Source organism: Carex rostrata, chromosome 29 (genome assembly GCF_964058835.1).
Source record: "Carex rostrata chromosome 29, lpCarRost1.2, whole genome shotgun sequence".
Taxonomy (NCBI): Eukaryota; Viridiplantae; Streptophyta; class Magnoliopsida; order Poales; family Cyperaceae; genus Carex; species Carex rostrata.
Window position 1 is genome coordinate 1608374 of NC_135946.1, and position 12269 is coordinate 1620642.

A 12269-nucleotide genomic window follows, 5' to 3' on the forward strand; every position below is an offset into this window, starting at 1 on the left:
TGCGACGTGCGGTCTACGGGCACTGGGATTATATGCGGCACGACCAGTGCATACTTAAGTGTTGAAGCTCATAATTTGAAAAATTCATCTATATGCGATTTGGAAAATTCAACGGCTGAGTATCATTCAAAAAAAAAAAAAATCAGAACCTTTGCAGAATCTAGATATTAAGCTCCTTAATAAGGATGAGAGATACATATTCCACGGACTAGTAAACAACAGTTCAGATTTTAATTGAGACAGAAAATCAGAATTCGCACTTTATAAAATCAGAGAGAGATACAGAAAGAGAAATCGGGGTTGTTTGCTCGGTGTTACTACTGCGACTCACAGTTGTTTCGAATCTGTTTGTATAAATACCAGTGGAGACACAATTGCGATTGCTGTATACATCCTACACATAAGCGAAGTAGATAAAGTCTACGGCTACTACAACTAGAATCACGAAGAACTTATGTTGCGCGTCAAGTGGTAAATTATATTTTTCTTGAAATTAATTTTACACATGAATCTTGATTCAGGTAGCGATTAAAACTGACAGTATGGATCTAAACTGAATTTTCTGAACTACTTTTATCATCTTGTGCTTATTTGGGGCTCATAAATGAATTGAGGCTAAGCAAGGTTAATTCCTTCTGGTACCTAATCTTTTGGGTCAAGACTTTGGATAAATATGTAAAGAAAATACGGAATATAATCACAAGTTAGTATGTTTGAAATTAGCTAAGTTTGGCCTGATGCATTGTACTGATCATTAGAGAATTGATGTTTTTTCTCAATGCAATCTTGTTTGTGTTCCGAAAATATGACAATCAGGTTAAGGTTGCTGACTATTGGATACGGTTCTAGACGTGGGCTATCATGCCGGTGTTAAGGTTAAGGTTAAGGTTAAGGTTAAGGTTCCGAAAATACGACAATCATTGTTTGTGTTTCTCAATACACGTGTGTTTTGCCGAAAAGATGGAGAAAGACGTGAGCTATCACGCCGGTTCTAGACTTCGATAATTATTATGTAATCTTAATAGATGATTGGGATGGTGACCCTGTTGAAGACATGAAAGACATGACATCTCTGGTAAATGCCACTGTCAGTTTACAAAATCCGTATCCTCTCAGATATTGCAGAGAATCACTCTCACTTTACGGTTTGACGATTTGAGATTAAATCTCAACTGGTTTGGAATTCGGGTCACCATAGGGGGTAGTATTTTGGGCTTTGAGATTCGTACCAAGTTAAAAAGAACGGTCCAGATCAAGTAATTGTAAAAGATTCCCTTATCAGGTCTAGGTATGATGATGGTAATGTGCCAATTCTGAACCTTTTTGCTGGTGTTTCAAATGTAAAATTTAGCTTCATTTGATCTAATCCTAAGTTGAAGGTATACTATTTTGTCAGCCCTATAAAAGTGATCTGACACAATTCTTTTCCTTATTTGTAGTTCTTTATTTCACATAATCATCCTTCTCAGTCTTTTTCCATACTAAATCATGCTGCTTGTTCAATTATCAACAAAAATAAACCCAGAAATTGCATTATTTATCATTTCTTATTATTTTTTTTATATAAAATGTCTCATTGGTCAACTTCTTATTTTTTTTTTTATTATTATTACAGAACCCAGGTGTCATACAACAAGAGCTCAGAGAAGAGTGTGTACAAAAGAAGTTACAAAATATAACTAATAAGAAGATTAATATTTTACCAGCTCACTGTTATAAAATGTAACTAATAATCAAAAGATGACATAAATATTACAGAGTGTGTACAAAAGAAGTTACAAAATATAACTAATAAGAAGATTAATATTTTACCAGCTCACTGTTATAAAATGTAACTAATAATCAAAAGATGACATAAATATTACAGAGTGTGTATAAAAGGATATAGATGCTACAACACAAATTAAAAGAATGTAATCTTCTATATATAACTGATCTATCAACATTCTTTTCTCTCTTCTCCTTTTTTATAGAACAAGGGTTTGTTCAAGATGGACAAGTTGCCTTATATTTCATATTCCCTTGAATATATAAAATACAAAGAATGAAACATAAAGAAGTGACTATATATGATCAATCTTTATCATTTCCTCAGTAACTTGTTCAAGTTGCAATTATATATTTCAGCATCTATATTAAATGTGTACATGAATAAATTCTCATTGCATTAAATCATTCAATGAGGTGATTCTTCAAGCCACTTCGCACGGAAACCAGTTCCCTTGCAATCTGCACAGCAAGCATTGCCCTATAATACAACAATCAAAGGCGACGATAGAATTATCAATTTATTATCGAACCAGCCAATTGGTACCAGTAAAAATAGTCTGTTACCAAACAAGAAATAGACAAACCATATCAAAGATGAGAGATTACCTTGCCAGAACAAATAACACAAGTAGTATTTCGGGACGGGACCTCACAAAGCATGTTATTGCCAAGGATGAAGAAGCCGGTCCCACGACACCACTCACACTCCTTATATCCCTTTGATTCACACGATGAACAAGCTATCGGCCTTGGTTGCTACATCAATCATTCAAATAGCTGTTACATAGGGGTGAAAACGGATTGGATAGTGGATATCCGTAGATACAGATCGAATATTGGATATTGGATATCCGTAGATATATATACATAAATATTTTCATAATATTAAAATTCAAAACCATATCCGTATATATCTACTATTCGGATACGGATAATTAAAATTTAAAACCATATCTGTACCAATCGGCACGGATATTTAGATATCGGATATCTGTATATAATTTTTGAATACGGATCCGAATACGGTCGAATAATATCCGACCCGTTTTCACCCTACTGTTACATTAGCATGCAACCACTCAATCAAGCACTCACTATTAAAATTCTTTGCTTTTTGTATGTTAGATTGGTGCCTTCTAAGCTTTCATTGTTAAATTTTCTTCTATTTATACACCAAGTTTTCCAGTAAATCAATCAATTTTATTGGAAAATTTGGTCCCTAAATTGTAAAATTTCTGAAGGGAAATTTGGGGTCTCAGCTCAAACCCCTAAAGTAGTGAAAACAAAAGGAAAGAATTGAAATTGAAGTACTTGAGAGATGAGCCAAGCGCGCTCGATCCGCTTGGCGAAGCCAGAAGAGTTCTCCGATGAATCGACAGAGGAAGCCATGGCGACGATGGAGGGAACCTTCTGGAATCTCGCTGTTCTTCCATTCTCACCTCTTTGGAGAGGCGAACAGAGGAAGAATTTGGCAGAGGAACAGCAAGAGGTCGCCATTAGAGGAACAGAAAGAAGAGAAGAGAAAGATTCTCTCTTTCTTTCTTCTTCTGACCTTTTTTGTTTTTACTTTTGTGATTTCTGTGAACCAGATCTATTGTGATTTGTGAACATAGTAACTGATTTGTGGGCCATGTTTTCTCGTGGGACCCAATTCTCAGAGACTGATTTTAAACAAAAGTTTTTTTTTCTGTCTGTAGCCTCCGCTTTTGAGTTATTTATGAATTGGTCATCCGAAAAATGTGCAAATGACGGCAACAATAAATGCAAGCACCTTTATATGAATAGTGCAAAAATGAGTAAAGCTAGCGTGTGACATGCTCACCAAGAAAGTTTGGTGAGCATAACTCCAAAAGTATATCGGATCGACGTCAAATGTCAAATCCAAACCGTTGAAATCCATGTACTTCATGAGTGATGCATATACATGCAAAATTTTGAAAGTTTCGAGTTTATTTGCTACACGGTCAAGTGGTCAAAGAAATAATAAAAATTGAATATATAAAATAACTTATAATAAAATGTTCATTTCTTTGACCACTTGACCGTGTAGCAAATAAACTCGAAACTTTCAAAATTTTGCATGTATATGCATCACTCATGAAGTACATGGATTTCAACGGTTTGGATTTGACATTTGACGTCGATCCGATATACTTTTGGAGTTATGCTCACCAAACTTTCTTGGTGAGCATGTCACACGCTAGCTTTACTCTGCAAAAATATATTTAGCATGCTCTTGAGAGATCAAATCCTCTGCCCTCCGGAACAGGAAATTTCTGCTCCCAAAATTACTGTCGGTGGACCTCCAATTTAAAAATTAACAATGATTGGCTCCACCCAGCAGTGACTGAAAGAACATGATTTTCTTGTACCCCGGAGGGCAGGTGATTTCCTTCTTTATTTGTCACCTGAATACCTAATAACCATTGCTTTCAACCTATATTTGTTACATGGCAAAACTACTCTGCAAGTCAGTAAAGTTTGCACACAAAATTAATGGATAAATTTCAGTGAAAGTTATTAAACTTTGTCATTTATCAATAATTGGTTACTTAAATTTTTTTTTTTTTTGTAATCAATGAATTTTGTATTTATTACAATCAAGTCACTACATAACTTTTCGTTCAAAATACTAATATAATATATTTATTCCGTCCAAAATAGTGAAATACTAATCGAATATACTTATTCTGTCTAAAATTTAGATATAATATATTCATTCCGTCCAAAATATTAAAAGAAAAAGGCTATTTTTTATTTTTAATAGAAATATTATAGGAAAATTTGATTAAGACAAATTAAAAGTTTCGTAATTATAAAACAACAAATTAAACTAGAATACCAAATTTGTAACAAAAAAAAAACCGATTTAATGACCTCTGACAAAATTTACCAGAAAATTAATATATACTTCTAGCACATTTAACAAAGCCATATTTTACTGAGGATGAAATTTTCTGATTGGTTTCTGACCTTTTTGGTCTACTGAGTTGGCAGTTGGCCCAATTCAGATCCATGTATCAGCTCTGCCGGGTCGGATCCAATACAATACAAAACCCGTATCCAGATCCAATCCAAATGATGCCAAACTTAAAACAATTGTACTTCTGTGCTTATTACATTTTTTTTTTTGTTTTTCATAAATGTTGTTGAGTAACCGATTTCCATTAACATAAATATCAAGCGTTTAATCCAAATAATGCCTTAACTAAAGCTCCAGTAGGCAGTAAGAAAGAAAGTTCATCACAGAACATGATAGTGACAACAACTAAACAAAAACTATAGGAAATAAAGTCTAGCAACAAAACATAACACAAATAGACTAACTATATAGTAGAGATAACCGATGTAGTAAAACCCGACTCTGAATCAGAAGAAGAGTGTAAAGACAATAAACCAGCAGTTCAATCAATTTGATAAATAGTCATAATATTATGTCTCATGTTTTTTTCTTAGTTAAAAAACTATTAATTAATTCTAATTTTCTGAATATTAGAAACTCCAATGTTCTTCTTAGATACTGAATTTTCACATAAACGTTTTCTATTATCGTTAATTTTATCCCTAATATATTAATAAAAAAAAATAGGTCCAATTAGATCCAAAATCTAGTTGCATTTTTCAAAACCCGATCCACAACCCCTTGAGCTGGTTCGGACTCAAGTAACCGTCCAAAATCCAAACCCGTTTACCTTCCCCGTAGCTCCTCCCAATCTTCCCCACTTGTCTCCACTACACTTTTCAAAACCCTCTCTTTTCTTTCCTTCTTTCTACTCTGCTCTTCCTTCTCCATGTCGCATTCTCTGTCGCATGAACCCACCAGCCTTGTCTCTCTCTTCGACCCACTCTCCATTTCATCCTCTCCAGTTCTCCCTACCTCCATTCACTTCTCGCTCAAGCCTACAGCCACATCCTGCCACCTCTCCATCAGAGCTTCCTCTTCCAAGCTTCACCGTCTCTTCACCTCCTTCAACCGTTTTGTACGCTTCCATACCTACCAAATCCCTCTTAATTTCGCCTCAATTTCTCCTGGAAATGGAGACTTCCCTCCGACCCAAGACGAAAACAACAACAACGGTAGTGATGGAAGCGACCCAATTTTAGACAATGACAGTGGGGCCCATGTAAATGGAGGAGAATCCAATAAGGTGAAGAAAGTTTTGATCTTGATGAGTGACACAGGTGGTGGCCACAGAGCATCTGCCGAAGCTATCAAGGCGGCATTTGATCAGGAATTCGGAGACCAATACAAAGTCTATGTAACCGATCTTTGGACCGAGCATACACCATGGCCATTCAACCAATTGCCGAGAAGCTATAACTTCTTGGTCAAGCATGGCACCTTATGGAAGATGACATACTATGCTTCAGCACCTCGGGTTGTGCACCAGCCCCATTTCGCTGCCACCTCGACCTTCATTGCCAGGTTAGTTGTTAGCTGTTTCCTGTTTGGTCTGGTAAAGCACCGAATCATGTGTAATTGGAGTTGATGTGGAATTGATTTGCAGGGAAGTGGCAAAGGGGTTGATGAAGTATCAACCTAATATTATAATAAGTGTGCATCCTTTGATGCAACATGTGCCTCTGAGAATACTGAGAGCGAGAGGTCTTCTACAAAAGATTGTTTTTACAACAGTGATTACTGATCTCAGCACTTGCCATCCTACCTGGTAATTTACTAATTTGAAGCATTTCCGTAATTTATTTTTGAGCTTCTGTGAATCATTACGTTACCAGTCCATTATACACAAAATTACTTGCACAGTTAATTTTGTAGTTTAGTATTTGAATTGAGCTCCACCTTGTGTAATTTGGAAATAAAGAACATTAATTTGCATGGTCTGAGGAAATCTGATATTGATTTTGAACAGCTATTGCTCTTTAGGAAGTTGCCAAGTTTTTTTTTCTTGATAATTTTTTTTAATAGAAGTGGGGAGAACCCACCAATTTCATTGAATCACAGAGTTTGGGGATGTTTGGTACTACTGCAACCCAATACTACCTAATCCTACTATCTTGGAAGCTCTCAAACAAAATTATCTGTTCACAACTTTGTCAAATTCAGCATCTTTCTCTTTACTAACAGCCAATTAAATTAACCAAAATCCTTCTTTTATTTTTTTCTCGATTTGATAAAATAATGTCCAATTGTTCCATTTCATAAAAGATGATGGACTTTCCAATGCAGTGTGCTACTAATGTAATGTGCTGTAATTGGCAAAGCAAATTTTCTTTTGTCAGTATCCATATAGGAAAAAAATTGGTGTCTTTGCAGAATATGGAAAAATATCAGGTTGAATTTGCAAAAGAGATGATTTTTCTTCTCTGTTACCTGTTTGTATGCACATGATACCCATAAGTTTTTCAACACTTTCCACTTATAATGCAATAGACATTTTGATGCTGAGTTAGGTTTCACAAGCTTGTAACAAGATGTTATTGCCCTTCTTCTGAGGTTGCAAAGCGGGCCCTGAAAGCAGGCCTTAAACCTGCTCAACTCAAGGTTTATGGGCTTCCTGTTCGACCATCTTTTGTAAAGCCGGTGCGACCAAAGGTATGTCAGAGTATTTGTTTAATAAAAAAAATAAAACAGATTATGAGGTCACAAAGGAACATTTTATATCGATGGCTACATTGAAGACAAACCAAAATGCTCAGGAAGGGCATTTCTTTTGGTAGAGCCTTCAAAATTGGAAACCGTAATTGCGAAGAGCACTTAACATTTTTCAGTTTGTATTCTACCCCAAAATTTTGTGAGATATTTGTAGATAGTTCTGAAATTTTGCATCATTTGAAGGTTAATTCTGAAGTTTTTCTAATGCTGACATTAGCCCTTCCCCAATTAGCTATAATTTCCACACTGCATAACTTCACTAAATTTAGCCTGGTGCATCAAGGGTTGGATCTTATTTAAAATAACCAACTTTGTTGGCTTTTTGTTTGCTACTTGATAATATGAGAAGTGTTGCATAAATAGTCATACTGCTGTCTTATCATGATTTTGCAAAAAAGCCCACACAAACAGAAAACAAAAATTAACCAGACACCAATACTTTACAATAGTTATGAGTATTCATGCAACATTTTTGATAATTCCAAACTTAAGAAAAGAAGCAAAAAAAAAGGAACCTCTTGAAGTCATACACTATCTTGTCTGTGAAATAATTTGGTTAGTACATTTCATAGGCTGAATTGAGAAGGGATTTAGGAATGGATGAGGATCTCCCAGCTGTGTTACTAATGGGAGGGGGCGAAGGCATGGGCCCCATTGAAGCGACAGCTCGTGCTCTTGGAGATAGCTTGTTTGACGAAATCCTAGGAGAGCCCTTTGGTCAAGTACTCATTATATGTGGTCGCAACAAAAAATTAGCTAGCAGACTCCAGTCCATTGACTGGAAGGTTCCAGTTCAGGTACTAATTTTTTAGAATTTTTTTACTATTATTTTAGATAGGTGAAAATCACTTGATATAAAGATTATGGACCGTCCAAAAGTAGTGATTTTCTACTTGTAAACAAAAAATAGTAACAAATTCTAAAAAAAATGTAAAATTTGGTCACCAAGCACATTTTCATATGGAGATCGTGTTCAATGGTTAGGATTGACTATTTGAACTTTAAAATGAAATATAGATCCATAGTACGGAGCGATGTGCGCTATGCATAGTACCGTAGCATCATTCTTTCTACCAGATGTTTAATTAAGTTTGCCGTAATTATTATCAGGTGAAGGGCTTTGTTACAAAAATGGAGGAATGCATGGGTGCTTGCGATTGCATAATTACAAAGGTAAAATTAGCGAGATGACACTTGGAAAAATCGTTTCAATCTAATGTTGTAAAAGTATTTTTACATTAATGATTGATTTTTTATTTGTTTATTATGTGCAGGCGGGGCCCGGTACAATTGCAGAAGCAATGATACGTGGGCTTCCCATTATTCTTAATGATTATATTGCTGGACAGGTAAATAATTTAAGCATATACTTTTCAAATATCAATTTTATTTGTTCATATGATACATTAATCATATTATTTTGATTTCCAACCTTCGGGAACTATATGCATTAGAGGTATAATTAACTTGAATCTAATTTTAAAGTGGTGCAAGACCAGTACTATTAAGTTGTTCGACTTCAATTTTTTCACAAATACACTTTTGATGATAAAACCGCTATATATTACTTAAGAGTGAGGCTATGGTACTATGCATATCACAGATTGGTCTATACTATGGTATCTTCATCTTCAAATCTCAAATAGTCTATCTGAACCGTACAACATGATATCTGTATGAAAATGTACTTGCGGACTAAATTTTACATTTTTTTTTTAAATTAATTACATCACTACTTTTGAATGGTCTAGAATTTTTAGATCAAGTGATTTTCTACCTATTTAAAAAAAATCTAAAAAAAATGGAAAATTTGATCTACAAAGTACGTATTCATATGGAGATAATGTTGAATGGTTCAGATTGACTGTTTGGACTTTGAAAATGAAGATATTGATCTATAGTACGGATCAATCCGCGCTATGCATAATACCATACTCTAATAAATTAGCATAATTTTTCTTGCAATTTTTCCTTTTTATATTGGAACAGGAAGCAGGGAATGTACCTTATGTTGTAGAAAATGGTTGTGGGAAATTCTCAAAATCACCCAAAGAAATTGCAAAAGTAGTTGCTGATTGGTTCGGGGAAAAGTCCGACGAATTACAGGCCATGTCTCAAAACTGCCTTAAATTGGCCAAACCGGATGCCGTGTTTAAAATCGTGCATGACCTTCATGAATTGGCCCGGGAGAAGAGTTGTGTACCTGAGTTTGCATGTGCAGCAACTTAGATCGTAGTCTTTTTTGAGGTATTTTTATTCCAAATTATATTCTTGTAAAATTTTGATTTGAGGGGCCATCATATTAGTTGTTTTCATGTTTTTATATTCCAGTTTTGTTTCTCAGTGATACTCAAGCTGGATAATTTCCTTTATGATGAGATTAAATTTTACAACAATAAGAGGAAACTTTTCCAATGATCCCGAAAAATTGAGACATTTATCATTGAATATATTTTGGTTCGTTGCAAATGGCGTTACAAAAACACATTAGAATCATCTGAAGTTATTGTGTTAAAAATCTACCAGTAAAATTCGTACCGATTCTTCTATCCATGAAAATTTACTGGTACGCTTTTCTATTTCTCTCTCTTTTTTTAATATTTTTTATAAATAAAAAATTCTCGGCATTTCTTGTATTTCTAAGATCATTTTGCATTGTACACTAAGCTTGAAAGCTATGCAAATTAAGGGTGGTAACCCTAAGGTCATGTTTGAAACCTTATATTTGCCATTGGTAAATTTTTTTGATAGATATAGAATTCCATAATGCAGTTTTCAGAAATCCACAAGTATGGAAAGGATTGTGGAAAATATTTCTGTTTTCCATGAAAATGATGGTTTATATAGGAATAAATCTGTTGTTATTCTAAAGAAATAACATGAATCTATTATTCTGATTCTAACCGTTGATCTTCGTTGAGATTCGCACATGACAATATGCTTGTTTTTAGGTATAAGTATATATAGTCAAAACTCAAAAGTAACTAAATACAATTTTGAAAATAATGAATATTAATTATTTTATACTTTAGAATTTACAATAATTCAATAACAATTAACAACTAAAAAATACTAATAATTCAATTCGTGTAGAGCTTGAGCTCAATAACTTCAATTTGAATGATTAAAACAAACTCAAGCTACAATCAGCTTGTTTGAGCTTGACTCGTTTGTGTTCTAGTAACATTGTCACACGGAAAGCGGAGGTAGCACAGTTGGTTAGAAAAAAAGTTTTAGGACTATTGGTTATTAAAAAATCGAGAGTTTGATTCTCTTTAATGGACTGTGGCTAATTTGCTGTCGGTAGCATGTCTGTCGGCAGTGTTGCCGCTGTTTTTTTTATTTTGTGATGTCCAAACAACAAATCCAAACCGTTAGATGTTTAATCTATATTATAATATACTTGGAAACCAAATTTTACATTTTTTGTAATTTTTTTTACTATATATTAAGCTGGTTTGAAAACAGCTAATTTCAATGCTGTAGAAATTTACTGAAATCAGCGGTTTTCAAACCAGCTTAATATATAGTAAAAAAATTACAAAAAATGTAAAATTTGGTCTCCAAGTAGATTATAATATAGATTAAACATCTAACGGTTTGGATTTGTTGTTTGGACATCACACGGCTAAATATAGCCCCGGTAGCACCTCTGCTGAAATACTGCCAGCAGCAATTTAGACAGACCCCTCTTTAATGACTTTACAGTCTCTGCGAAGGTTTTTTTTTTTTTTAAAACACTGTCAGATTTAACTTATAAAAGAGCATATGGTTTTTCTCCATTCAAAGAAAAGAATATATTTGAGGCAGCATCAGGGGATGATTGTGTACAATGGAATTAAAAAAAAAAAAAAACAGTCAGATTTAACTTTAAAAAAACACAGTCAGATTTAATTTATAAAAAAGCATGTGGTTTTTCTCCATTCAGAGAAAAGAATATGTTTGACGTAGCATCAAATTATCTTATAGGGGATGATTGTGTACAATGGAATGTTTACTGAATGTTGTTTCAAGAAGGGGCACAACGCACAATTGCACAAAAGCATGTGCTTTTTAATATGAGAGGTTATAAGTTTGAAATTCGAATGAAAAAATATTTATTGATAATTAAATAGAACAACATTCAGTAAACATTCTATTTTTCAAAAAAAATCCACTCAAGGTCTGAAATAAGTACTCTGAGCAATAGAAAATTCCCTTTTTAAATCTTTTATTAAAAAATTGTAACGTTTGTCCTTTTCGTGGATTTTTTTTTTTTTGCTTTGTTTTTTTTTGTGGATTTCCAATAGAAATGTAAAAATCGTGGGATAAACGGGTAGCTTCTATTTTTTATCTAGGTTCAAAGGATCATTCTAAAAGTTTAATTATAGAAAAGGACCACGTTGACCACACAAAAGGCGTTTCTTTTCGTGTGAATTCGATTAAGACCCTATCGCCACTTTCGATAGGCGAATTCTGTAACTCGTCAGTGACAACGTAGATAAAAAATTAAATAGAACAACGTAGGCTAAATTTCTATTTTTCTATATAAAAAAAAGTGACGCAATGCACAAACAATAAGTAGAACTAAAATGTTCTTAAGTTCACCAAAACTCTTTGTGAATTTAACTCTAAAACCTATCAAATTGACATGAAATGACGAATTTAAACTGTTAAAATCGATCTACTTTATGAGTGAGAGCTGGATAATTTTCTTTATGATGAGATTACATTTGACAAAGATATAACGAAACTTTTACAATGATCCCGAAAAATTTAGACATTTATCATTGAATATATTTTGGTTCGTTGCAAATGGTGTTACAAAAACATAATATACTGGTAAAATTCGTACCGATTTTTCTATCCATGAAAATTTACTGGTACGCTTTCTATTTCTCTCTTC

General features: G+C 33.8%; 2 protein-coding genes across 2 annotated transcripts; one reads left to right on the forward strand and one right to left on the reverse strand.

Moving 5' to 3' along the window:
• Nucleotides 1-2068: 2068 nt before the first annotated feature.
• LOC144546292 (DnaJ/Hsp40 cysteine-rich domain superfamily protein) lies at nucleotides 2069-3330 on the reverse strand. Its single transcript, XM_078294858.1, has 3 exons — nucleotides 3082-3330; nucleotides 2377-2526; nucleotides 2069-2248 (listed from the first exon to the last, which is right to left on the reverse strand). Exons 1-3 carry the CDS (start codon nucleotides 3265-3267, stop codon nucleotides 2177-2179), a joined length of 408 nt encoding a protein of 135 aa, XP_078150984.1. The 5' UTR covers nucleotides 3268-3330; the 3' UTR covers nucleotides 2069-2176.
• Nucleotides 3331-5496: 2166 nt separating this feature from the next.
• Nucleotides 5497-9777, forward strand: MGD1 (monogalactosyl diacylglycerol synthase 1). Its single transcript, XM_078294871.1, has 7 exons — nucleotides 5497-6196; nucleotides 6279-6440; nucleotides 7183-7324; nucleotides 7957-8181; nucleotides 8495-8557; nucleotides 8659-8733; nucleotides 9374-9777. The coding sequence occupies exons 1-7, from the start codon at nucleotides 5562-5564 to the stop codon at nucleotides 9611-9613; spliced, it is 1542 nt and encodes a 513-aa protein (XP_078150997.1). The 5' UTR covers nucleotides 5497-5561; the 3' UTR covers nucleotides 9614-9777.
• The last annotated feature ends 2492 nt before the right edge of the window (nucleotides 9778-12269 follow it).

Bases quoted from the DNA above. Each gene is read 5' to 3' on its own strand.
- LOC144546292 (XM_078294858.1), bottom strand. From the start codon at position 3,267: ATGGCGACCTCTTGCTGTTCCTCTGCCAAATTCTTCCTCTGTTCGCCT. The intron at 2,527-3,081 runs GTACTTCAATTT...TGATTGATGTAG, and splicing joins GCGCTTGGCTCATCTCTCAA to CAACCAAGGCCGATAGCTTG. The intron at 2,249-2,376 runs GTAATCTCTCAT...GTTGTATTATAG, and splicing joins GTGTTATTTGTTCTGGCAAG to GGCAATGCTTGCTGTGCAGA.
- MGD1 (XM_078294871.1), top strand. From the start codon at position 5,562: ATGTCGCATTCTCTGTCGCATGAACCCACCAGCCTTGTCTCTCTCTTC. The intron at 8,182-8,494 runs GTACTAATTTTT...AATTATTATCAG, and splicing joins ACTGGAAGGTTCCAGTTCAG to GTGAAGGGCTTTGTTACAAA. The intron at 8,558-8,658 runs GTAAAATTAGCG...TATTATGTGCAG, and splicing joins GCGATTGCATAATTACAAAG to GCGGGGCCCGGTACAATTGC.